Source organism: Podarcis melisellensis, assembly GCF_964234715.1.
Source record: "Podarcis melisellensis genome assembly, chromosome: 8".
Lineage (NCBI taxonomy): Eukaryota > Metazoa > Chordata > Lepidosauria > Squamata > Lacertidae > Podarcis > Podarcis melisellensis.
The window spans coordinates 21,324,859-21,351,735 of record NC_138540.1 but is presented as its reverse complement, the minus strand read 5'-3'; the positions used below and the strand labels follow the sequence as shown (position 1 = coordinate 21,351,735).

Here is a 26,877-nt window from a genome sequence, read left to right as displayed (position 1 = left end):
GCACTCTGCAATGCAACATTTTGTAGAATTCTACATCCCGGATTTGTCACCTAGAGGAGTGACAGCCCAATGATGCTTGGGAGCCGCTGCCTCAAAAGAGCACTTCACAATGCAAGATGCCCGGGGGCAGGCAGCCACTGATGGCTTGGCATGCTCAAAGCTTGCCCAGGTGCCCATCACTAATGGAACTGCAAAATGCAGGTGCTCCCTGGCGAGACGGGGCTCAGCGCCAGGAAGGATCCAGTGTCTGTTCAATGGCCGCCGAGTGCTCTCCCTTTGCTGTGTTTTTGGCAGGGTGTGTGTGTGCACAAGGGTGCAACCTTCATCCCCCCCGGCCAGACCGCCTGCAAATTTTTATTGTGAAGACTCCAGCTGGGGCCGTGCGATGCACGCTTGGCTGGTTCTCTCAATGACTTTCTAAAAATAGATCTGCCTGGGGCCCCGACTGTCAGGAAAGGAGTGGGAGAGAGCAGATGCCCCTTCCAGGAGGAGCTTTAACTCCTTGAAATTGAACACACCGGGCTTTTTCACCGTTTTTTAAGATGCAAACACCGCACCACTCACCAGGCTGGACGTCTCACTGAGACAAAAAGGCTCTGGGACTTCTTATCCTGTCATTTCAACAATCCCCTCCCTTCTACTTCTATCGTCCTAATAATGAGGGCTAGAAACTTAGAAACAACCATAAAAGCTGTGTTTTCAAGAAGCTAGATTTTGTGTGGCACAGAGGAACTGTGGGAACACAGAACAATAGCCCCATTGGCTTCCAATTCCTCAACCACCGCCTCTTCCGCGAGTAAAAGGTTGTAATGTTTTCCCCAAAGAACATCATTCTGTACTATGTATGCGAGAAAGAGGTATTCTGCAACTGCAGAACATTTAGGCCTGCATGAAGTATGCAAATTGAGCAGCAAGAAGCCTGTTGGATGAGGCCATCAGCTCATCTAACCAACCAGATACCAATGGGAAGCCTGCTTGAGTGCAAAAGCAACTCTCCCCACTTGTGACTTTTGGTAACTGATATTCAGAAATATTGCCCATGGTGGAGGAAGAAGCAAAGTCAGCGTGGCAGGAGGGGAGAGCTGCTGCTCTGCTCAGGTCCTGCTTGTGGGTTTCCCATGGGCAGGTATCTGGAAAAGGTATTGCAAAATACCATACAGAGCAACTTTGTAATGGTGAAACTGTGAAGGCACGCGGCAGCTTTCTTAAGATGCATTTGACGTGTGTCAAACGGTTCTAAATGGTTCTGAAATGTTTTAAATTACCTTTTTATTTTAAAATTGCATTGTTTGAACACTCTGAGCCTTCCCCGCACAGGGCTCCTCTGGGAGGGAGGGCGGAATAGAAAAAAGGAATCATAAATAAATCATACGAGATTTCCTGGTCTGGTTGACATGTCGTGCAATGAAACAACGGCAACATCCAATGCACATTGTTATCAGCAGCCCCCCCCGCCCCCCCGAGGGTTCACAGCAGGGAACTGGCTCTGCTGTGCCACCCATCCATGTCTCTTTCAACCCTTTCCATGGGCCAGCTTTGATGGACAGGCACAGTACCCAATTAAGTCCCACTCAAAGCAGATCCATTGAAATCAATCCGTTTCAATGGGTTGCCTCAAACTAAGCCCCTGCTCAGAGCAGATTGCCTGAAATCAATGGACCCAAGTCTGTCACGTTCCTTTGTTTCGTATGGGCTTACTCTGAGTAGGAATTAGTTGCCAAAGAGGTAAAGGTAACGGGTAAAGGGACCCCTGACCATTAGGTCCATACGTGGCCGACTCTGGGGTTGCGGCGCTCATTTCGCTTTACTGGCTGAGGGAGCCGGCGTACAGCTTCCAGGTCATGTGGCCAGCATGACTAAGCCGCTTCTGGCAAACCAGAGCAGCGCATGGAAACGCCATTTACCTTCCCGCCGGAGCGGTACCTATTTATCTACTTGCACTTTGACGTGCTTTCGAGCTGCTAGGTTGGCAGGAGCAGGGACCGAGCAACGGGCGCTCACCCGTCACAGGGATTCGAACCGCTGACCTTCCGATCGGCAAGCCCTAGGCTCTGTGGTTTAACCCACAGCACCACCCACGTCCCTAGTTGCCAAAGAACATAAACATAAAAAGAACCTGCTGGATCAGGCCAAGGTCCCACCTAATCCACTGTCCTGTTCTCAAAGCGGCTGAGATGCCTAAGGAAAACTTTAACTGGTAGGGTTGCCATATTTTGAAGAGCAAAAAAGAGAACACATCTGCCGACTTCTACTTTTAACTATGGATTGCTATGATTACACCCATGAAAAAGAGGACATGTCCCATAAAAAGAGGACATATGGCAACTCTACCATGGGATGCATAGATACGTTACTTTATTTCATCCCAAAATTCAGCTTCGTTGGATGGCGATGAGGTCTAGCGTTACGAGGAAGAATAACCTTTCTCTACCCATTTTCTCCATAATATGCATATTTCAGTGAACTTATTTCACATCACTTGCCTTTTCTCTAAACTAAAAAGTCCCAGATGCTGCAACGTACAGAAGTGCCGCCCCGTCCCTTGAGAATTCTGGCTGCCCTTTTATGAACCTACATAGAGTAGGACCAAACTGTAGTCTGCCAGAGAGGTTTTCTAAGCCTGCAAAATGAGGTGGGGAGAGAGAATGCTGCAATGTGGATGGTGCCGAGGCAAACTAATTGAAAATACGAATTGGAGGTGAATTAAGCAGCAGTCGTTAGCAGCAATTAAGCCTCCCCTGCCCCCTTTGGGATTACATTGAAGGTGCTCTGACCAAGGGAAGGTTTGAGAAATTGCTTCATTAAATCGTTTGGCTCCAGGAGGCAGAAATCGTGGCTTTCGCTGTCCTGAGGTGCTGGCTAAAAAAACAGGTTGTGAACTTTCATTCCTGGTTAGACTCTTTTCTTTTAAAGCACCACAGTGCCCTTCCTTCTCCACCCCAAGGCTGTCGGAAACAGACCAAGGCAGGCAGGCAGGCAGGCAGGCAGAGAGAGAGAGAGAGAGAGAGAGAGAGAGAGAGAGAGAGAGACTCTGAGGCAGGGGAAGGAATTCTAAAACACCTTCCACGAGGCATCCACTTGCGTCAAGGCTGTTTGAAGGATGCGCACAGCCGCACCTGGCTCGCCACAGCTGCTGTTTGTCAAGATCAGGGAACGCAAGCACAAGGAGGGAAAAGGACCTGGGAAGGTGACAAAGTCACTCTGCGCCACCCAATCGCGTCACAAGCTGGCGGGCGTCAATGTCCAGCGTTCTCAGAAGAGGCAAAGAACAGCCTTGGTTCCCTCTCTAAATTCAATCCCTAGCTAGGCTTAGGATGAAGGGCTGGGGGAACCTGTGGCCCTCGAGATGTGCCTGGACCCAAAAGGCGGGGATGATGGGCTTTGTAGTCCCTCAATGTCTGGAGGGCTTAGGCTCCCCAACCCAGCACCTTATGGGTTTGGGTTAAGACCAAATTTCAGGGGTTGAATTCCCTCCCCTTATGGATTTAGGCTCCCCTCCCCTCAAAAGGACAGATCCTGAAGCTGAGGCTCCAAGACTTTGGCCACCTCATGAGAAGAGAAGACTCCCTGGAAAAGACCCTGATGTTGGGAAAGATGGAGGTCACAAGGAGAAGTGGACGACAGAGAACAAGATGGTTGGACAGTGTTGACAGTGTTCTCGAAGCTACCAGCACGAGTTTGACCAAACTGCATGAGGCAGTGGGAGACAGGAGTGCCTGGCGTGCTCTGGTCCATGGCGTCACGAAGAGTCGGACACGACTAAACAACCACAACCCCTCAAAAAGTGCCATGGTGCTCAGGTTCTACTCATAGGGTCTTGGCTCTTGTAAAAACAGGATGGAGGATGAAATGGGCCTTTGGTCTGATTTGGCAGGGCTCATCTTAGGTTCTTAAGGGGTGCCCCAAAATTCTATATATATAATTGCCACAGTTCCTGATGATGGCTGGCTGTTTCTCTCCCCTCACCCCCAGAGGATAACAACAATGCTGCCAGAGACACCCCCACTGGGGGCAAGAATTCCTGTCACCACATAAGAAACTCTTTGTGAGCTCCCCGCCAGCACCAATAGTACCCCATTCTCCCCACGGTTGTGAATGGGGTGATGAATTTGGGAGGGATTTCATCTCAGCACTAGTCAGCTGTGTGTGTTGCAATTCCATAGAAGCGAAAACTGCACAAAATTGCACTTATGAAGAGTTTTGGCTCTCTTTTTCTTTTCAAAACGACATTCACAGTCCTTATGACCGCTTGAAAGCATGTGAAATCTCACAAGTGCTCTCTCTCTTGCAGTGTAACATAGCGTAACACGGGGCAAAGAAATGAACTTGTAGAAAATGTCAGCTCTCTCTTCTTTTCAAAAGCAGTCCTTGCATCTGCAAAGTTTTGCCTGAAAGCGTGTGAAATCTCACAAGCTCTGTGCGTATCTGTGGGGTGGCTGGTGTTTGACCCCCGACAACACAAGCGGTTATTTAAAAACAAATTTGCCCTGGGAGAATGCTAAATGTTGTAGTGTCATGTCTTATTTACTGAAGTTTAAGCTGCTGTTTTATTAATGTATTTTTCAAAATTAATTATACAGTTTTATCTGGCCCACATTGTCCTTTTTTTGCTGATATTTCGTAATTGTTGTAAATCACTTAATATTTTAAAAATCTCTAAGTGACCTACAACATAAAACACACAAATTATACCATTAACTTGAAAGTACAGCCTGAACCCACCTCTCTCCCAGTCTAACCTACTTCACAGGGTTGTTGTGGGGATTAAATGAGGGGGAAAACCACCTTGAGCTCCTTGGACGAAAAAAGGCAGGATATGAATGAAATAAATAAATATCCAGATTGGTGGGGATTTATTTTTAGAGATAATATGGTTGTTCTGGTCTTAGATTGGGTGTTATTATTTAATATGTTCAGGTACATTGGTATGCCCAGTCATTATATCCATGCTGAATTTTTGTTATTGTTTACTTGCCCCTGTGGTTCCATAACAATTTGCAAACTAATAACAAAATATTAAAAATAAAGAATATATATATATACACAAACTCCTCTCTCACATGTCTAAGGCCAGAGTAAAAAGGTGCTGTCTTCAGCATACGACAAGAGATGGAAAAGCAGAGTTTTCAGGAGGCATTACGCAACCCGAGGCTCTTTGGAAAAAGGAGTCAATGGGCAATTTTATTGCGGCTGCCTTAATCGGTCCCAAGGGGCTGGATGCGCCAAGGCAGTGTTTTCTTTCTTTTTTAAAAAAGACCAACTGAAGCTTGCGCAAAGCAAATTTGCAAGCTCGCACAACTTACAGAAATCTCAAACAGAAAACCTTCAATATTTTGGATGAGGTGTGGGAGCACCAGCCCTGCCTAAGGCTTGCTTTTTTTTCCAAAAGGTATTTATAAACTGCATGGAACGTTTTCATCAGTCTTACCGGGGTTCTACAGACGCCAGGCGAAAACATTACTCTTCAACCAGGCCTTTTGCTGCTTAACACCCGATACCCTTTTAAATGTGTGTGGAGGCTATGGGTTTGTTTTTGTTTTGATCATGTATTTTGTGTTCCCCCCCCCCCACATTGTGTTTTTCTGTTGTGAGCAGCCCTGAGATCTAGGGGTGAAGGGTGGTATACAAATTTAATAAACAGCAAAATAAAAATAAATAAATACTCCGTCTCTAGTCTCCCTCCAGGCAACGAGTTAGCAACAACAAAAATGCAAAGCTGCCTGGAATCCGGTCTGTGTGCTTAGCCCATTCCTGTGTTGAATCCATGCATTTACTGCAATTATATTTTGCTTTTCCTCCAAGGTCAAGGCAGCGAACCCAGCTCTCCCCACTCCATTCCATCATCACAATGATTTTGCGAAGTGGACTACCAGAAGCCATTTCCCCTGATCCCAGGTGTATGTGGGGTTATGGTTACAGGGAAGAAAGAGCATGCTCAGCAACATCTTGAGGGCCAAAGGTTCCCCAGTGCTGAGCTCAGCCAGCGCTAGCTGAAACCAAGCAGACTGGTCTGAGCAGGCAAGACTGCGGTCGAAGGGCCGGCTCTCTCATAGGATGCTGGACTTACCTGCCAGGCCACGGCGAGTTGAGAGATCTCTCGGCCAGACATGCCTTCGGTCAGCTTGGCGATCTCTGAACACTTCTTCCCATAGTCAAACTGGGCGAGCTTCAGACGCCTGGACAGGAAAAAGCACACCAGTTCGCATCAACACTGCCATGTTATATTTATTGCAACACCGTAGGTAGGGTCTAAGGCAGTGTTTCCCAAAACTGGGTACCCAGCTGTTTTTGGACTACAACTCCCACCATCCTTAGCTAGCTGGACCAGTGGTCAGGGATGATAGGAATTGTAGTCCCCAAACAGCTGGAGACCAAAGTTTGGAAAACCCCGGTCTAAGGTTTGTAAGTTGTATTCAACTACGTACCCATCAAAAGAGTTCACCCCCTGAAATTAATGGGCAAAATTAAATCACTTTGATTAATTTATGAAAGCACACTTGAGTAGGGCCAGCGCTGGATGCAACCCTTTATCCAGTAAATAAAACTATTACCATATTTTTCGCCCCATAGGACGCACTTTTCCCCCTCCAAAATGAAGGGGAAATGGGTGTGCGTCCTATGGGGCGAATGCAGGCTTTCACTGAAGCCTGGAGAGCGAGAGGGGTCGGTGCGCAACGACCCCTCTCGCTCTCCAGGCTTCAGGAAGCTATCCGCAAGCCTTGGGAGCCCACGGGAGTTCCCTCCGGGCTCCCAAGGCTTGCGGACAGCAGCCTGCAGCCCGAAACCCGGGGAACGCAGCGGAGTGTGCCCCGGGCTTCGGGCAGCTCTCCGCAAGCCTTGGGAGCCCGGCACGACTTTTTCTTTATTCCCCCCCCCCCCAAATATTATTCCCCGCCCTATGGGCCGGTGCGTCCTGTGGGGCGAAAAATACGGGTATATGATTTGCTAGCCAGTGAAGCAGTTCGGTTAGGACCCACGTTCAAACCCCTGCTCAGTCTGCGACGACTTGGCTCCTCATTCCCTCAGACTGACCCGCCTTAAGGGCTGTTGTGAGGATTAACAAAAGAGGAACCGCGAAGAAGCTTTATACCAACTCAGGCTCACTGGTCCACCTTCCTAGGTATTGCCTATACTGGATGGGAGCAGCTCTCCTGGGGATGCGGCTGGGGTTTGAGTCCGGACCCTTCTGCATGCCAAGCAGCTGTCCTCCAGCTGAATTCATGGGGAACTCTATTTTATCATCTTGCTTTTTGATACAGGGCAGACAAAAGGAAGTACTTCTTCGTGCAGAGTTAGAACGATGGGATTCGCTCCCACAAGAGGCTGTAGCTACCCAGATAGGGAGGGTTGATGCCAAGCCAACTCCGGCCCTGTACAAATGAAAATCTGCCTGCGTAGACCAAGCGATTGCAGGAGACGAGCTTGACAAGGCCACCCCTCCTCCCACTCCTGCGGGATCTTGAATGAAGTGGACCGGAAAAGGTTTAAGATGTGCTCCCTGTTGCAAGAGATCTTTGCCCGATACAGAGGGAATCCTCTTGTCTATTCTGCTTCCGCTATTCAGTTGCAAACGATGACAAGTGACTCATGTTCTCAACAGATTTCATAACCCAAATAGGATATATTCGGGAGCAGCAGGGCCCAGTAGTAACATTAGCCAACCTTCAAAGCTAGGCCTGTGACAAAATGCTGCTCTGCATCCACTGCTGTCGTTCCCTTTTGCTCACCTACCCTCTCCTGACTTCATGCCACTACGGTGGTACCTCTAGTTATGAACTTAATTTTGTTCCGGAGGTCCGTTCCTAACCTGAAATTGTTCTTAACTAGAGGCACCACTTTAGCTAATGGGGCCTCTTGCTGCCGCTGCGCCGCCAGCACACAATTTCCGTTCTCATCCTGAAGCAAAGTTCTTAACCTGAGGTAACTCTTCCAGGTTAGCGGAGTTTCTAACCTGAAGCGTTTGTAACCTGAGGCGTTTGTAACTCGAGGTATTCAGATTTAAGAAAAAGGGGGGAGATGTATAAGATGCCTAATTTTTGACATTATTTTTAAGGGGGGGTAAACCCTATACACGGAAAAATATGGTAATTAATTAAAAATAAGTAAATATACTGACTGCTTTCCCTCAGTGGCCGGCTTCAGGACGTGCTTGTCAAAATACATCCGGACCAGACGCTCTCTCTCTTCCAGCTCTGGCAGCTTAAAATTAACCATTTCGTCTATCCGGTCATTGATGGCCCAGTCAAACTGCTCCGGTTGGTTGCTGGCTAAGACAAGCATGAACCTGGGGAGAGAAGAGGAGAACCATCATTTCCCCGCTCTCTTATAAAGCAAGGCAGTTCTATTGGGATTCCCCCTCCACATGCGCAACCCCTTCCACTTCAAACAAGAGTTGTGCACGCAGGGAGGGTGGGAATACTTTGAGGGACTGTACCAGTGATCAAGTGTGCATCCCCAAACACCATAAAACCATTCAATGCTCATTCGTTCAATACAGAAAGGCATGCATTGTGTGTGTGTGTGTGTGTGTGTGTGTGTGTGTGTGTGTGTGTAGGCTTGTATCCAATGCCAGCCCTACTCAGATTAGATCCACTGAAGTTCACGAACTTAGGTCCACTGATTTGAATGGGACTTGGTTGGGTACAACCCATAACATCCTCATAGAGGCATAAAAATGCAATTCATGTGGCTGCAGCGAACTGCTCTGGGAAGTGCCTGTCCCCTCGATTATACAAGGCTGCAGGAAGGCCTAACAGAGGGTTTGAGGTGCTTCCAAAAACTGCTCTCAGAAGAACCTCCCCCACCCTCTTTAAAAGGCAGTCCCTAATAAATGCGCGCATGCGCGCACACACACACCCTCCTCCCACTGCAGAAAGTTTTGGCAGCACACTAATGCAAATCAAACCGAATTTCTCCCTCATTCTTAACCAATAAATACCACATTCCGCTTTTCTGCAGAATCAAAGTATTTTTATATATTTCCTAAAATTTATACACCACTTGCTGGTAGAAAACCCCCAAAACTCATTCAAAACACTACCATACCCTTTGTCACATAAATACAAAACTGGTAACAACAGAAATCAGACGAAGTACCTGCAGACAAGGAACGCTAGAATTCTTAAAAGCATCTTGACGTGGAACACTACAAGATTGATATAAGAATTCCACACTGTGGATATTGCCAATATAAGAACTGAATAGACTGTATTTCCTGATGAATCTGCTGGACTTTAATTTCTCATAATATGTTTCATTTATATGACATGTTGGTCTATAGAATGATATATTTTGATATATATTGAATGGCATTTAAAAAGAATTTATATAGTCACATACAGTGATACCTCTGGATACGTATCGGGTAAAAAAAACCCCTCAAAGTGGTTCCCCCCCCAAAAAAGCGCAAGCGCGCGCACACACAAACACACACACACACACACACACACACAATGAGTATATGCTGGTGAAGCTTAAAAGCAACAATCCTACGCCTATCTACTCATTATTTTATATCCCATGGGTCTCACTTCCCAGGACTTGTGTGTTTAGCACCGCAGACTAAGGAATACCTTCTTCTGCCTCTTGCCTCCTTTACTTCTCTCAAAACTCTCCCAGCTCCTTCCCAAAACTTCACGCACAGCTTTAAGCATCCTTTCGCTTCACAGCCAGCGCCTGCCGCCTCTCTTCTACCTGCAACCCCCTCCGGCCCTCTCTCTTGCCGACTGACAATAAGCCCTGATTTAATGGCGTATTATGATTTGAATCAGCCTGTTTTCCTAATGGGCGCTGGCGGCGACACTCTCGCCATCTGTTCAGAGATGGCCCCCCTGGGGTCAGCGGGGGAGAAAAGGCCGGGGGTGCCACATCTCCACATTCATTCGGAAAGTGGCTACTTTTCTAGATTGCCCCATGCCTGGCTTGCGGCTACGCAGCCCTGATGAGATCCCAGAGGGACAGACACACAATGACCCGGAGCCCTAAATGCTTTCCCAGACAACAATGACAAAAAAGGGGGCAGTTTCTTACCCGTTACCGTATTTTTCCGTGTATAACACGACCCCACGTATATGGTGACCCCTACTTTGGGGACCCCAAAATTAAGAAATCGCCCCAAATCGCTTTTTCTTTCTTTTGAAAATTGCCCCCCAAAAAGTTGTTCTGGCACTCAAGTGACTCAGGAGCTGCCAGCTCACCCAAGACTTACCGTATAAATCTGCATATAAGACGACCCCCAATTTTTGACTAAAAGAAATGGGGGGGGGGATTGTCTTGTACACGGAAAAATACGGTATTTAAATAAAATCCTTTTAAGATGCACAATATTTAACAGAATATTTCCGATAATGACAATAAACCCCAGAAGGTATTTATTTATTTCAGGGGTAGGGAACTTTTTTCCCCCAGCCCGAGGTCCACATTCCCCTCTGGGCAACATTGTGGGGGCCACATAACAGGGCTGGGCAAGGGCAGAGCCAAAAGTTGGTGGAGCCATGGACTTGACCCTTGCCGATGCACAACTCGTGCAGAAATCTTAGTGCTGCATCCAGCTAAGTTCTACTCAAAGCAGACAAAATTAATATTTCTATGTTAGTCTACTTGGAGTGGAAGAGAACACACACACACACACACACACACAAAAAACAAGGCAAGCAAGAAGCATTATTACAGTTCAAAGGCTGCTCTTTTGAGTTTTTATTTCTCCTCTTTTCATTTCAATGGCTTTAACCCGACAAAAATCTCCTTCTCTTCTGCCTTTTTATAGTGATACCTTATTTTACAAGGCGTATTATAAGGTGTATAAACTGCATTATACTGATTTACTGTAAATTTTGTTCCATTTAATCCGTGGCAAGATGGACACAAATATAGCTTGGCTTATACAGCAGCCAATAAATAAATAGTTTATTAGGGATGTGCACATTTGGTACAAACTGGAAACGTCCGCCCTTTCCCCTCCTAACCAAAATAAGCAGAATCTGTGGTATTATTAATTAATGTTTCCAAGCCTAAGGCAAAGTATAAGAGCAAGAAAACTATTTAGACTGTCTTGGAGCTGTTTCGCTTCACAATTAGCACACTCCTAGCGCAGGCCCTGAAATGAAGAACCTCAGAGTGGCTGGTTTCAACAGCAGGTACCAGGAGGGCCGTGGATCAGGGTTCAAATCCCCACGCAGGGCTGAGGAAGACCCTGACCACAAACTCTAGGAAGATGCTGTCTATCAACATAGACTGGCTTTCTCCAACTCTAGATGTCACTAGACTACAATTCCCATCATCCTTGACTGTTGGCCATGCTGGCTGGGGCTGATGGGAGTTGGAGTCCAACAACATCTGAAAGGAAAGAACAATACTGAGCTAGATGGGCCAATTCTGACTAGGGAGGACGTATACAACCGTACATTTAAAGCACATGACTCCCAACCCCAAAGAACCCCGGGAATTGTAGTTTATGCCTCAGAGCTACAATTCCTAGCACTCTTAACGAACTACAGTTCCCAGGATCCTTGGGGGTGGGGAATGTCATGTGCTTTAAATACATGGTGTGTACACAAGCCTGTCTGACACAGCTTCTTACACTACTATTTTTCTGACCGAATTTCTCTATCACGTTTAAAATTCATAAAGGTTCCCCAGACCACCTCAGATTCACTCCTCAAACTAAAGTAAAAATGCACAGAGCAAAACAAAAACAGGAATTACAGGGGCCAAATGGTGGTTTAACCAAACTTCTGGGAAGCGGGTGGCGCTGTGGTCTAAACCACTGAGCCTCTTGGGCTTGCCGATCGGAAGGTCGGCGGTTTGAATCCCCGTGACAGAGTGAGCTCCCGTTGCTCTGTCCCAGCTTCTGCCAATCTATCAGTTTGAAAGCACACCAGTGCAAGTAGATAAATAGGTACCACTGCGGCAGAAAGGTTAATGGCATTTCCGCACGCTCTGGTTTCCATCACGGTGTCCCATTGTGCCAGAAGTGGTTTAGTCCTGCTGGCCACATGACCCGGAAAGCTGTCTGTGGACAAACACCGGCTCCCTTGGCCTGAAAGTGAGACGAGTGCCACAACCCCATAGTTGCCTCTGACTGGATTTAACTGTCCAGGGGTCCTTTACCTTTTTACCTTAACCAAACTTCACAAGCACAAAAAAGCTTGAATGAGAGGCGTCTCCCGTTTGCGCTTCTGGGGGGACTCTGAATAAGAGAACTGGCAGGCATTTTGGAAGAGGACGAGAGGGCAGCCATCTTGGACCCAACCAGTTGCTCTTGGAAACAGTAACTCTGAACGTCCAGGATTCGGCATTCCTGAAGGGTTTGCTAGAAGTGTAAAATTGGCTACTTAAAAGCACACATTTTTCTGACAGAAGGCAGAATTGCCAGTTAACTGTCTCCCGGGGGGCTCATTATTGGTGGATTCGCATACGTTATTGTGGCGTTGAGTGACTGAAGTCAATTCCTTACAGGCTCTGCAGAACATTGTTTTTTTAAGAGGGAACCCAGAACTATTCCCTAAATGAAGATATGCACCAATCAAATTTGCTTTTTGGGGGGTGGGGGGGGGAGTAGAACCGTCAAAACAGGATAACTAGAGTGAAGCCAAATGTATAATTAGCCAGGCCTGCAGGCAATAAGGAATTCTGCAGTGGAAAGGAACGCTGAGATAGTATCCCATTTCATCATTTATTTATTTTAAAACAAAATGGGTTGGCTATGCCCAGAGAAGGCTCAAAATCCAAGAGTAATGTGTATGTCTATGGTATGAACTTTGTTCAGCCTGAGGGCCAAATTCCATTCTTGACAACCTTCCAGGGGCCACAAGGGCGGAGCCAGAGGCAAAAGTGGGTGGAGCAAGTAATGTGAATTTTACTTTTGTGCAGTACGTTAAGTTTCTACACACATGTTGTCAAGCACCATGCTATGGCCACAATCCAGACAAGCGAGAGGCATCAGCAGTGCTTGAAGGACACATTCCAGTCAGGCAACAACACTCAAGGAGGGTGAAAAGTATAGATTGGCTGAGCACCAAGGGCCTGGAGGGACATTTCCCCCTGTTCCCCATGCCTGAGGTCCCCAATCCCTACCACGTTTAGGCTCATAGAATCATAAGAGTTAGAAGGGACCCCAAGGGTCATCTAGTCCAACCCCCTGCAATGCAGGAATCTCAACTCAAGCATCCATGACTGATGGCCATCCAACCCCTGCTTAAAAACCTCCAAGGAAGGAGAGCCCACAAATTCCGAGAGAGACTATTTCACTGTCGAATAGCTCTTACTGTCAGAAAGTTGTTCTGTACGTTTAGTCGGAAGCTCCTTTCTTGTAACTTGAAGCCATGGGTTCGAGTCCTACCCTCCAGAGCAGGGTAGGACGAATGAATAAACTTCCATTTACTTATTTCTATTTCTCAAGATTTATATACTACTTGATTTTTTTATAAAAAGAATTAAATTATTAACAAAAAATAAATGAAATGTTAAAAACAACTACCGTATTTTTTTCATGTATAAGACTAGGTTTTTACCCCTTTTGAAACATGTCAAAAATTAGGTGGCGTCTTATACACGGGCACATCTCCCCCCATTTTCTTAAATCTGAGTCCCCCCCAAATAGGGGGCGTCTTATAGACGGAAAAATACGGTATGTAAAACACTGGAAAAAGCAAAGAATTTAAACTCAACAAGAAGCTAAAACCAGCTAAAACCTTGATTAAATACACGTGTCAACGTTCAACGCATCTGGGGAGGTTCGCCTAAACAAAAATGCTTTTAGTAGGGGGCAGAAAGAATACTGTGAAGGTGCCTGCCTGATGTCAATAGGCAGGGAGTTCCAAAGATAACCAGTTTCTTACAGATGCTTAACTGGTATTATGTGGCACCAATTGAAGTGGTTGAGCGGCTATATATGGAGGTAAGGCGACCTTGCAAGTCAGTGGGTCTAATCTGAGTAGGACAAATGTTGGACACAACCCAAAGAGTCTGTTTCATCTTTTGCATGACACACCTTCAGATATTGGAAGATGGCTCTTACGTTTCCCCTGAATCTTACTTGTTGCTGTGCTGCCCCGTCCTGTGCAGGAAGGCATTCAACGTGGCTCGTAGATCTTCACTGATTTTTTCCTGCAAAGGAGGAGAAATCACAATTAAATTAACCATGCATTAAAATATAAAAATACAGAAAACACATACTCCTTCAGTTTGTTATTATCAAGTATTTATAACCTGCTTTTCATGGAATATTCCAGAATCCCAAGCAGGGAATAACGAAACTAACTAAATGTGTGTGTGTTTTCTGTATAGCCATATTTTAATTATTTTATTTCGTGGTTCCCCACCCTACGATTGCGAAACATTCCACGAAAAGCGGTTTATAAATACTCAGTAAAAACTAAACGATAGCATACTGTCAGAGCTGCCCAAGGTCCCAGCTCACAGAGGACCAACGCCAGTTCTTGTTATATACAAAAGTCTTTATTAAGGTTCAGTTTTGATTCCAAAGCCGCGGCGCGCAGCTCTACATCTCAACCCTAGACCGCTGAAGCTCCGTCTGAATCTCCTCCCCCCCAGACACCAGTTCAAGACCCTAGCTTGCTCCACCTCCTCCTATGCTCCTTTCTCCTCTGGGTCCGTCTGCCCGCCGGGGTGTTGCCCTTTCTGGACTCTTCTGATGCTGAAGAGTCCCCGGATTCTTCCCCCTGCCTCCGGCGTGCTTTAGGACCTGGCTCCCAATCCTCGCTCCCAGCTGTCCCACGCGCCTGTGCATTTGAACTTGGCGCGCGCGCCCAGCCGGTAACCTTCCTCCTGACCGTTACGCTGCTTCTGTCACTGCTTCCCCCTTCGGGGGGGCTCGCTGGATCTGACTTCCCCTCTGTTCCCTCACTCAACGATAGGGGCGTGGTCAGCCCTGACTCATCCTCTCTTTCCCCTGGAGGGGAAGCCGGTCCTGACACATGGGACTCTTCCCCCCCGCTACGCTCTGGTGGGGAAACTGGTCCCGATCTCCAGCTGCTGCTTTGGGAGTCACCGCTGGTCCCTTGCTTCTGGTGCGTCCCTCCCGGGACCCCCCTTGCTCTGGCTATCGGTGCTCCCTTCTGGGAATCTTCCGAATCACTGGACAGGCTCATGGAATCTCTTCCCCCACTGTCATCCTCACCTACGCTGCCCTCGGATTGTTCTCCTTCGCTCTCCGCTTCCTCTTTCCCCTGTGCCTCTGCTCCTGAACCCCTGACACATGCGTACAACATGCAAGAGAGAGAGAAGGGAGTGTGAAGTACTTGCCGTCGACCTCTTCCGCAGGAACGCATCAGCTTCGTCCACAAACAACAAGAGGCTGTTAAAGAAAATGAATAACCTGGGTGAGCTTGGCAGGAGCAGTGGGTCAAGCAAATGGGCCCACCATCCTTGCAGAGTTGGGCCATCACCAATCCAAAGTTCACCCAAGACGCTTCGGTGTAAAAAAATAACAAATATGGGATTGTGCCTAACCAAGAGCTTCTCGAAGCGTGCCCACCGGAGGACCTAAGTTAGACAAGTTCATTCATTTCAACGCATTTGCTCAGAGTAGGTTTTGTGGCATCTATTGCTTTTGGGCTGTGACCTACGTTAGTCAGTCCTACTCAGAGTAGGCCCGTTAAAATTTAACATGAGTAACTTAGGTTTGCTAATTTCCATGGGTCAGTTCTGAGGACTGCATGAAAGCCTTCGATTTTTATCCATGATATGGTTTAAGAGAGAATTTTGCTTTCTTGTCCGTTATGCTGCTTTAAAGACACATTACATACGCAAGCTTTGTCTGTTAAGGTTTTGTTCTGATATTGTGTAATTTTTTAACTTGGTGCTTTAAACTGGGTTGTCAACAGCTTTCGAGATTAAATAACAGCAGCAGCGGCAGCAGCGACAACAATGCACGGAAACAATTCAAATACAGTGGTGCCCCGCAAGACGAAAAGAATCCGTTCCGGTAGTCTCTTCGTCTTGCAGTTTTTTCGTCTTGCGAAGCAAGCCCATTAGCGGCTTAGCGCTATTAGCGGCTTAGCGGATCAGCTGAATAAAGACATTTTCGTCTTGCGAAGCAAGCCCATAGGAAATTCGTTTTGCGAAGCACCTCCAAAATGGAAAACCCTTTTGTCTAGCGGGTTTTCCGTCTTGCGAGGCACCACTGTAAATAAATAAAGCGACTACAACAGTAGCAACAGCTCCTCTCATCAGCATCTGCCAGCGCAGCCGATAGGCATGGATGATGGGAGTTGTAGTCCAAAAACAAACTCCTCCCATCAGCCAGCATGTCCAATGGCCAGGTGTGAACTAGACTAATAAAACCATGGATATGTTTTTCTGTGTTCCTATGTTCCCTGGCATACAAACCACAATGCTTTTCTTATTTTTAAAAAGACTCCTTAAGGATGGAATAGCATGAAAACACACCATAGCTCTAGGGTTTGGCTTGCAAAGTACCAAAGGGGAGGAGGGTTTCAGAAGTCACTCAGGGAGCTATGAGAGGCTGCTTTGTCACATTCTGGGATCTGCAATTCTGCTGGCTTTCTCTCTCTCCCCCCCCCCCCCCGGCCGGTGAATAATTTAACATGGACCGCCAATGCATTTTTAAACACATGCAGCGTTTCAGCTTTTCTTGCCGTTTCCCCCCGCAAAAAGGTGGGCCACGAAAAACCCTCTGCAAAAGGAAGTTTGTTTTGCCGTGCTCTAAATATTTCATTTCATGGGTGGCTTTCCATTCTCTGTCTCTCCCCCCCCCCTTTCTTTTTAAGGAAAGAAAAAGGTGGAAAATAGAAACATTCTGGTGATGAATGTGGCTGCGTATCAGTTTGGACAAAGGGAGCGAATGTCTGTCGGAGCCAATCAAGGGACACATATATCATCAATTAGCCACGCTCAGCGCCATCCCCGAACCTCCCTCCTTCGGCACCCCCCACAAAATAGGACGGCATAGGCACACAGCGCCGGACCCCCGGTTTCTCTTATTCGGTTTTAATGGGTCTCTGGGAGACGCTTGGAGGTGCAGGAGAGAAGAGACGAAGAGCCAAACAGCACCATCACTGCGGAAGGTATTTGCTTTCCCTTTACAGTGGTACCTCGGGTTAAGTACTTAATTCATTCCGGAGGTCTGTTCTTAACCTGAAACTGTTCTTAACCTGAAGCACCACTTTAGCTAATGGGGCCTCCTGCTGCTGCCGCGCCGCCGGAGCACAATTTCTGTTCTCATCCTGAAGCAAAGTTCTTAACCTGAAGCACTATTTCTGGGATAGCGGAGTCTGTAACCTGAAGCGTACGTAACCCGAGGTACCACTGTATTGTAGAGAACATGCTGGGCACCACAACAGCAGGAATGTAGAATCTCTTTCAACCTGATGGCAGCATGCGAGCAGCAGGCGGGGCCAGAGGCAAAAGTAGGCGGGGCCAAGAAGGTCAACTTAACCTCTGCACAGTAGGCTTTATGTTTCGGGGAAGCGCCATGGCTCAGGGGCAGTGCATCCGCTGTGTGCGCAGAAGAGTCCGGGTTCAATCCTGAACAGTATCTCCAGGTGGGGCTGGGAGCGACTCTCTTCCTGAAACCCTGGACAGTTGCTGCCAGTCAGTGTAGACAGAATCAAGCTAGATGGACCATTGGTCTGACTCGGTGTAAGGCAGGGGTTGGCAAACTAAGGCCCGTGGGCTGAATCCGGCTCAATTGCCCTCTGGATCCGGCCCATGAACAGTTCTGCAATCACCACTTGGTGATTTTTAATGTCTGATGTTTCACTGTGTTTTTAATATTCTGTTGGAAGCTGCCCAGACCACACCGAGATTAAATGAAGCAACTGAAAACTGCAACAGATTGTGCACTGAGACAAAAGGGACGTGTGTGTGTGTGTGTGTGTAAAAGCAAGATGGAACTCTCGATCCGAGAAAGTCGTGGGAAATAGATCCAAGCTTACCCTCTCCGGCTTGTATTTGCCCAGTCAAAGACCTTGTGCATGGCAGTAACTCCTTCCCGCCCCATGGGGGCGACGTCACCACCAGTCATGATGGCGTAATCCATGCCAGAATGCATGGCTAATTTCTGGAGCAGAGAAAAGAGGGAGGTGGGGTGGGGTAGGAGAAATTAAATAACTATCAACATTTGCCCTGTGGTATTTAAATAAAGGGACGTGGGTGGTGCTGTGGTCTAAACCACAGAGCCTGGGGCTTGCCGATCAGAAGGTCAGCGGTTCGAATCCCCGCGACGGGGTGAGCTCCCGTTGCTTGGTCCCTGCTCCTGCCAACCTAGCAGTTTGAAAGCACCTCAAAGTGCAAGTAGATAAATAGGTACCACTCCGGTGGGAAGGTAAACGGCGTTTCTGTGCGCTGCTCTGGTTCGCCAGAAGCGGCTTAGTCATGCTGGCCTCATGACCCAGAAAACTGTCTGCGGACAAACGCCAGCTCCCTCGGCCTATAAAGCGAGATGAGCGCCGCAACCCCAGAGTTGTTCGCGACTGAAATTAACTGTCTTGTACACAAACTATCTTCCCAATAATATTTTTTAAAAATACTTTTAAAAAGCAGGTTCCTAGTCCTCATTTCTAAACAACACAGAAACATACTCAGGGGCTCCATCAAAGGCTCAGCAACTAGAGGAGCGAGAAAGAAAATCAAGCAATGATAAACATTGACACCCAATGCCCTTTAAAAATGTGTTGGGGCAGGGGGAGTTATTGGACTGTTTTTGTTTTTATTTTGATTATGTAGTCTGTGTTTTTATATTGTGATCTTGTCTTGCAAACCACCCTGAGACCTGCAGGTATAGGGCAGTATACGAATTTAATAAATAATAATATTAATAATAATAATAAACATTTGCCCTATGGTGTTTACACAGCTCTGTAGAATCTATTGCAAAACCCCAAATTCCAAAAGTATCATTTACAAAAAAAGAAAAGCATCCTAGCCCTCATGAATAAAGGTCACAGAAACATACTCAGGTGGTCCTATCAAAGGCTCAGTGACTCGAAATAGCTTGAAGCCTCCGACCCTCAACTTTAAGCCGACCAGAGGGCCCCAACCCTCTGGTCTGATGCTGACCAGAGCAGGATTTATAAGTGTGCCCTGATGCGAAGAGCTCTCCCCTGCCTTCAGGAGTGGTGACCCCAGAGGCTGTCAATTGAACTGCTGGCAGTGATCACATCACGATGATGCCACTGGGGCTACCTTGGCAAAGAGAGTCTTCCCCGTCCCAGGGGGGCCGTACATGAGGATGTTCCTGTACAAGCTTTTGTTGTTCCGCGTGTTCCGTGTCGCAATGGCAATGTCTCTCACTCGCTCCTCCAGCTTTGGCTGCAAAAGGAAAAAAAAGAAAAAAGGCAAGCTTGAACTAACAAGACACGGAATAAACAGCGGGTGGGTCAGGGACTCTACCCATGCATGAGCCCTCGGACTCAGACCAAATTTCCAGTTAGCCCAGTATCCTGTTTCCGTCACGATGCCTCTGGGACGCCCACAATCAGGGCATGGAGGAAACCATCTTTGGTGCTTGCTCACGCGTGTGTTCTTGTGATGCATGCCAGAAGCAGCGTGGGGCTTCCCTTGTGCTTGACTCGCAAGCTGCAGCTTGTGCAGAATGTTGCAGCACGATTGCCGGCAGGAGAGAGACCTGGTCGGCATGGAATAGCTGTGCTCAGAGACCCACACAGAATACTCGTTGCTACTAAGCTGCTACCATTAATAATAGGTAAAGCCCTGAGCAACTTGGGACCTGTGAGAGTGCTTTCCCCCATATCTGCCCACTCGACCATTTTGATCTGTGGATCTGGCGCTGTTATTGCAGCTGCATGACACCGCATTTGTAAGAAATCATTCTTTTAGAGCATCAGCATCTTCGCTTTAGAACTCCCTGCCTACTGATACCAGGCAGGTGTCGCCACCATACTGCTCAAAAACGTGTTTTGATCTGTGTGTAGTTTATAACTGATTTTAACTTTGGAAAAAAAAGTTTTAAATAGTTGTTTTCCCCAGCAACTGCATTGTTTTGTTCTTTCCGTAAACGACCTTGCAGTTTTCTTTACAATCGAGGGGCACACAGTTTTCACGAAGTAAAAAAATAGATGAACATGCTTGCATTTCGTTGCTTGCTAGCGTGTGGGATGAGCAGCTCCCGGTGCATGCTGGGAACAGATGGCATGCTCTTGCCTATGGCCTCGTTTACATTTACTCACTCCTGTGAATGCGCAGGCTTGCTTGTGGGTGGTTTGAACAGCCCAGGTGGATGCTGATGTGTGGCGGGACCGGCTCCTGGGCGTGATGCTCCCGCAAAGCATCCTTGGAGCTTTTTGGCAAAAGGAATGCCCAAGGCTCTTTTAGCCAGGGGTGGGGACCCTCCAGATGGCAGGCTCAATCAGTCCGCATTTGGCCCGCAAGGTCGTTTTGACCAAACCACGGGCTGACCGCCCCGCTACACTTGACACCAGGTCAGCCAGAACGGAGGTTGTAGGCACAAATTCTGACAAGACAGATGACTGGAGGGTCTCGCCAAGCCCCTGAGCAGTCAGCTGATTGTGGTTGGATCCTGCGGAGCCTCTTGCAAAGTGCTCTGCAAGACCCAACAATCAATTGAGAAGCCCTATAGCAAAGTGATCCATACAATCCGGCCAGACACCTGATGCCATTCTGCCGAAAGTGGCCCACGAGCAGTGGGGGAGATAACCATCCGATCCGTCAGCCAGACCCAGTGCCCACCATTGCTTTTAAGCGTAGACACATGGCTCTTTTTGAAGAAATGGCAAAATTCCTGAATAAGGTGCCATTAGCGAGAGACAAAAAGCAGAGACATCACCTTGCCAACAAAGGTCCATATAATTAAAGCTATGGTTTTCCCAGTAGTGATGTATGGAAGTGAGAGCTGGACCATAAAGAAGGCTGATCTCCGAAGAATTGATGCTTTTGAATTATGGTGCTGGAGGAGACTCTTGAGAGTCCCATGGATTGCAAGAAGATCAAACCTATCCATTCTTAAGGAAATCAGCCCTGAATGCTCACTGGAAGGACAGATCCTGAAGCTGAGGCTCCAGTACTTTGGCCACCTCATGAGAAGAGAAGACTCCCTGGAAAAGACCCTGATGTTGGGAAAGATTGAGGGCACAAGGAGAAGGGGACGACAGAGGACGAGATGGTTGGATAGTGTTCTCGAAGCTATCAGCATGAGTTTGACCAAAATGCGGGAGGCAGTGGAAGACAGGAGTGCCTGGCGTGCTTTGGTCCATGGGGTCACGAAGAGTTGGACACGACTAAACAACAAAGTGAGAGCAAAGGGCAGCCTCAACTTTGACCAGCTTGCTTTTTCGCTAGGAAAAGAGAGTTGTCGAACTGTGGCGTTATTCCCACAATTATCCACGACAAACGGCGCCCAGGCAGAAATTATTAGCCCATTAAGGTGCTGGCATAGGAGGGGAAAAAGCTTGCGAGTGCTGACTCAGGGATTTTTCACTGGCTGCTGTGCGGAGGTGAGCAAAGGTTCCCCACATGTGGATTCTTGGCTCGGAGTAAAGACTCACTCGACCCCTCTCGAGCGACGTTTCTCTCCAACAGTCTTGGCAAATGAACAAAGCTGGGAAACGCTTTTTTGACCCCGAGGAAGCTGCTTTTGCAATCTTCAAGGGGAGCAGAAGGAGAAGACCAACTCCTCTTTCAGAAGTTGGCGCAGTTGAAGCGGAAAGCCGAGGTTCAAATCTCGTCCTGGCTGAGCACTTACTGGGGTGGGGAAAACTTCATCCTGTGGCCATTGGGGCCAATTCACACCATCTGGCGAATTACCTGATGGCAGGCACAGGAAAATTAAAGCCTTTAGTGCGCACTCCCAATGGCCCCTTGGCAGATGTGGCTCGAATTCGGCCAAAACCGAGGTACTGTTGGAATTTGGCACCTCTTCCCCATCACACCGCTCTGGGCAGGGACCAAAAAATGTAACACAAAAGCATCCCTGCTGGATCAGGCCATGGCCCACCTAATCCATCCCCAGCCATTGGATGTGTTAGCTGAGGCTGATGGGAGCTGTAGTCCAGGAATGCCTGGAGGGCAACAGGTTAGCCATCCCTTCTTTATGCAAATAGTCTTTTAAAATTTAATTATTATAATTTTTTACTCACACTGAGAATGACTCCTTCGAGGGCATCCTGGGCCTTGCTGGTGAGCCGCTTGCCAAGCTAGGAAACAAAGTGAAGGCAGTCAGGTTACCTGTTGTGGTGGGCAATGGATAAAGGGCATGGGAGAAGCCTCCTTCCCACTGGGGGGGACACACTGCCCCAAACCAAGATGGCTTTGAAAGAGGATTAGGCAAATTCATGGGACGGAAGGCTGCCAGTGGCCATGAGCTATGATAGTTTTGCTCTATCTCCACTGTCAGATGGAGGATGCTTCTGAATACCAGCTACTGGTCACTGCCGGTGGGGACAGTTGCTGCTGCTCGCAGGCTTCCAAACGGGGCATCTGGTTGGCCATTTGCACCAGCAACTGGTCTACGGAGTCACACTGCCTCCGACAATGGCGGTAGAATATAGCCAGTACCTCCCCACCCTGTGAATTTTGTAACGCATGCAGGCTACACCAATACCCGCTTTTAATTTCTTAAGTTTCTGTTATGCAGCATGCTCAGTTCCAACTCCCCCCCCCAGGACAACACTTCATCTTTTGGTCACTAGGTGGCAATCTCGTAAACGGTATCTTAAGCTCCTCCCCCTTCAGTTTATAACATTTCACCTTTTGGCCACTAGGTGGCAATCACGTAAATGGTATCTTAAGCTCCTTCCCCTTCAGTTTTTATTGTCAACATATCTATAGGCGATATGAATACCGAAAGGTATTTGTGGCAGGACAGGACTAATCTCCATATATGTTGTTTTTGGCATCTGTCTGTCTCCAGAGAGAATGCTGATAATGCCAAGGTTGCAGGTTCGATCCCCAAATGGGACAGCTGCCTATTCCTGCATGGCAGGGGTTTGAACTAGATCAGGCATAGGCAAACTCCTGCCCTCCAGATGTTAGGGACTACAATTCCCATCACCCCTAGGTAACAGGACCAGTGGTCAGGGATGATGGGAATTGTAGTCCCAAACATCTGGAGGGCCGGAGTTTGCCTATGCCTGGACTAGATGATCCTAAGGATCCCTTCCAATTCTACAGTTCTATGATTCTATGTTGAGTCTCCGGGGGTGAAGTCAAGCCGCTTGAGGATCACAGCACCTGCTGCGGCTGCAGAGATGGATAACTTGTAGCTGCTGCCTCCCATGTTGTTTTTGCAACACTAGCAGCACCAAAATGACCTATCTGGGGCGCAAGCCTGGGGTGCTGTGAATGGAGGTCCTGGGCTGCCCAAACTACAAGACCCCATTCTTGGCCTTGTTTATGTGGACCAAAGGGAAACAGAGCAATACATTTGGCACCAGCTTGGCTGCAGGAGTTGCCAGAAGGAGGTACCGTATTTTTCGCTTCATAAGACACACCTGGTTTTTAGAGGAGGAAAGCCCCGGTTTTTTGAGGATTAGCTCAAAGTTGTTGAGCTTACTTTGCAAAGGGAAAAAAATCCTGGTTTTATGGGGTTCAACTCACAGTTCTGCAGCTTCTTTAGGAAAGGAAAGGGAGCCGTTTCTACAGTTTCCACACAGATAATCTAATCAGCCAGTCGCATGTTGCCGGGGAAACAAACAGCCTCTGTCTGCAGAACATTCAGCAATGGAGGCCTGGGCAAGGGGGCAGGGCCAGAAAGGAGCCAGTGATCGACCACACATTCGCTCCATAAGACGCACGGACATTTCACCTTACCTTTTAGAAGGGGAAAAGTGTGTCTGATGGAGCAAAAAATACGGTATGTACCTGCTGTCTTGAGGGACATCTTCAGGAGAAGAAAGGCTAAGGAGCAAACCTACACAAATCCGGAGTGAAGACTCCATGCATATATAGAACTAAATAACAGGTGCATTGGTTTCAGCCCGTAAAATCCCTTCTGTTTATAAATTCAGAATCTCCCTGGGCTTGAAAATTGAGAACATAACTGTCCTGCTGGATCAAGCCCGTAGTCTAGCATCTTGGACAACCAACTGTGTGGGGGAAAACCTGCAAGCAGGACCACGCGGACAAGAGCATTCTCCGCTCCTAAGGGCTCCAGCAAGTGGTATTCAGGCACATTCCTGCCTGTAACTGTAGTGGCAGGGCATGGCCACGGACTTGACAAAATCTTTGGGGAAATGGTGGAATATAAATGCCACAAATAAGTTAAGTACAAATGCGTTTGGTTGTGATGTGGCTGAATGTACCTTCCACCTGGTTATTCCACTACCTCATGAGAGGAGTCGTGCGGTACGTTAGAAGGGATTACCTTAATGGGATGCTTGAGAGCTTCCAGGATGGTGAAACGAGAGGTTTCCCTCACCAACGACGGCTTGCCCAGGCGGGCCTCTATGTACCGGCCAGCGACCGCAGTTGCGTTCTTGGCGCTGTAAATGCCAACAGCCAGGAGGGTCAGGCCGGCCACCTGTCAAAGGAAGGAAAGAAAGGAAGGAAGGAAGGAAGGAAGGAAGGAAGGAAGGAAGGAAGGAAGGAAGGAAGGAAGGGAAAAGAAGATTTGCCAGTTTTGTTCAAAGTTACAGTGGTACCTCGGATTACATACGCTTCAGGTTACAGACTCCGCTAACCCAGAAATAGTACCTCGCGTTAAGAACTTTGCTGCAGGATGAGAACAGAAATCGTGGTGGTGGTGCGGCGGCAGCAGGAGTTCCCATTAGCTAAAGTGGTGCTTCAGGTTAAGAACAGTTTCAGGTTAAGAACGGACCTCCGGAATGAATTAAGTTCTTAACCCAAGGTACCACTGTAATTTACAAAAAAGCAAACAAACCCCCAAACCTGCTTGATGGTTGGTTTTTTAAAAAACAAACAAACATGTTTTAAATCAGACTTTTTTGGGGGTGGCATGGGCAGATATTGACAAATCTGAATTTCATACAAACTAAATGAAAGCCTTCCTTTTGGGGTGGAGTGGGGAATTCTGGAGTTTGCCTTGCACCCCCCAGAGTTGACCCACTGGAATAATTCACTTAGGTCCATTAACGTCAGTGGATCTATGCTGAGCAGAACTTCGATACCACCCAATGGATAAAACCTATTCTATGTTTCAAGTTGCTCTGAGTTTATATTTTGTTTAAAATGTGACTAATAAGTCCAATAAATGATATAGTATTAATAAATAATAATAATTATTCCACCCCACCTTTCTCCCTGCAATGCGACAAGAAACTATTGGGCTGTTTGTAAAAGCTCTCCTTAGGCGGTTCTGTTCGAAACGGTGGAAGTCTTGCCCTGAAGAACCCTCTTAGGTTTTATGTTTTTGCACCGCAACAGTGAGGACTAGAAACCTGAGACAAAGACAAAACGCTAGGATCCTCAGACTTCCAATCTAAGCCGGCCAATCCTGAGTTGCTGGTGTGTGCATGAAATGATAGGCTTAAGGGTTTCTTGCGTGGATGAATCATCACAGCCCTTGCTCTGCCCCCCCCCCCCCGTTCTGCTTCCAAGACACGCATGCCGCAAGGCCCCTTAACCCCCCCTCCCCATCTCAGTTCCTGTCCTTTAGGAGGACAAAAACCTGCCAGGCTCCTCCGCTGCAGATGCTCTTTGCCTCTCTGCTCAAGCTGAAGGAATCATAATAAAAACAAAGGGAGGCCAGGGTTGATTAATGGGCCATTTTGATGTCGCTAAGAGCTTTTCTCCCTCTCCCTCTCCTCTCTTCCCTTTTAACACAAGCATCAACAAATTACAGCTGCAGGCAGAGGGTCCCAGTTGGCAGGATGTTCGCAGTGCCTGTTGAGTTATGCAGAATAACTTCACCAGAGTTGCAGGCACGATGCGGAACACGGTCTCCCGCTTCCTTCCACGGCACGCTGAAAATGAACCCGTGCCCCCTCTCTCCTCAACCCGCCTCCAGGGTACGGCTGTCACAGGGGTTGCAAGGCTGGGCTCGATGGGGTGTCTGACCTCCCTTGTTTCGCTAGGGGCAGTTCCGATGCCATCAAAGAGTCTCAGGCTGGCTGCCGCTACATAAAACTCTCTCCCCTTGCCAAGGTTCCTGATGCCCAGCGGCACTCGTTAAAGGAAAATACACACCGGATCAAAAGGAGGTATGGAAAAGAGGGGAGGGGGAAAACAACAGTACAGCAAAGTTGCGCAAAACGACACTGTGATTTGATGGGCTCCAAATCCCATCTGCCCCCCAATGGTCAGACTGAACATACAAAGAGCTGGATTAAGCCAATGGTCCAGTGTCCTGTTCCCGCAGTGGCCAGCCAGAGGTCCCTGGGAAGCCTGGAAGCAGGATTGAAGCACAAGATTCTCTACTCCTGCAGTTTCCCGCATCTGATATTCAGAAAACAGGGACCCCAATGGTAAGATGATGCCAGAGCCACAGACAGGGCTGAGCCAACTCATTCTAGTTCTGTCCCCATCCTCCTGCCGGTTTCTGCAAGGGCAATGCTTAGACTAAGGAGGAAGAAGCTGGCCGCCATATTTTGATGAAACGGAAAAGGGATTGCTGCTGTTTAATTATCTCGAAACTTGTGTCTCCTTGCCTGCTTAGGAATACTTTTCATTGCATAGTTCCAAAGAAATAAGTTGCAGAGGTGATTAACAGACGGCTTTCGACACTGACCTGTCCTTGCCAGTTATGAACAGTGTGTTGCGTTGTTCTATACCATGGGTAGGCAAACTAAGGCCCGGGGGCCGGATCCGGCCCAATCGCCTTCTAAATCTGGCCAGCGGATGGTCCGGGAATCAGCGTGTTTTTACATGAGTAGAATGCGTCCTTTTATATAAAATGCATCTCTGGGTTATTTGTGGGGCATAGGAATTTGTTCTCCCCGCCCCTCCAAAATATAGTCTGGC

General features: G+C 47.7%; 1 protein-coding gene across 1 annotated transcript in view; it reads right to left on the bottom strand.

The window, feature by feature from the left end:
- The window catches only part of ATAD3A (ATPase family AAA domain containing 3A), a 43,126-nt gene that overhangs the window by 1,299 nt on the left and 14,950 nt on the right, over positions 1-26,877 (bottom strand). The window contains exons 8-15 of the mRNA XM_081923638.1: positions 24,323-24,478; positions 22,098-22,154; positions 19,168-19,293; positions 17,919-18,043; positions 15,265-15,316; positions 14,036-14,106; positions 8,117-8,284; positions 6,068-6,176 (exon numbers count right to left, since the gene is read on the bottom strand). Of these exons, the coding sequence (XP_081779764.1) occupies positions 6,068-6,176; positions 8,117-8,284; positions 14,036-14,106; positions 15,265-15,316; positions 17,919-18,043; positions 19,168-19,293; positions 22,098-22,154; positions 24,323-24,478 (864 nt within the window). The remainder of the gene's footprint in view (positions 1-6,067; positions 6,177-8,116; positions 8,285-14,035; positions 14,107-15,264; positions 15,317-17,918; positions 18,044-19,167; positions 19,294-22,097; positions 22,155-24,322; positions 24,479-26,877) is intronic.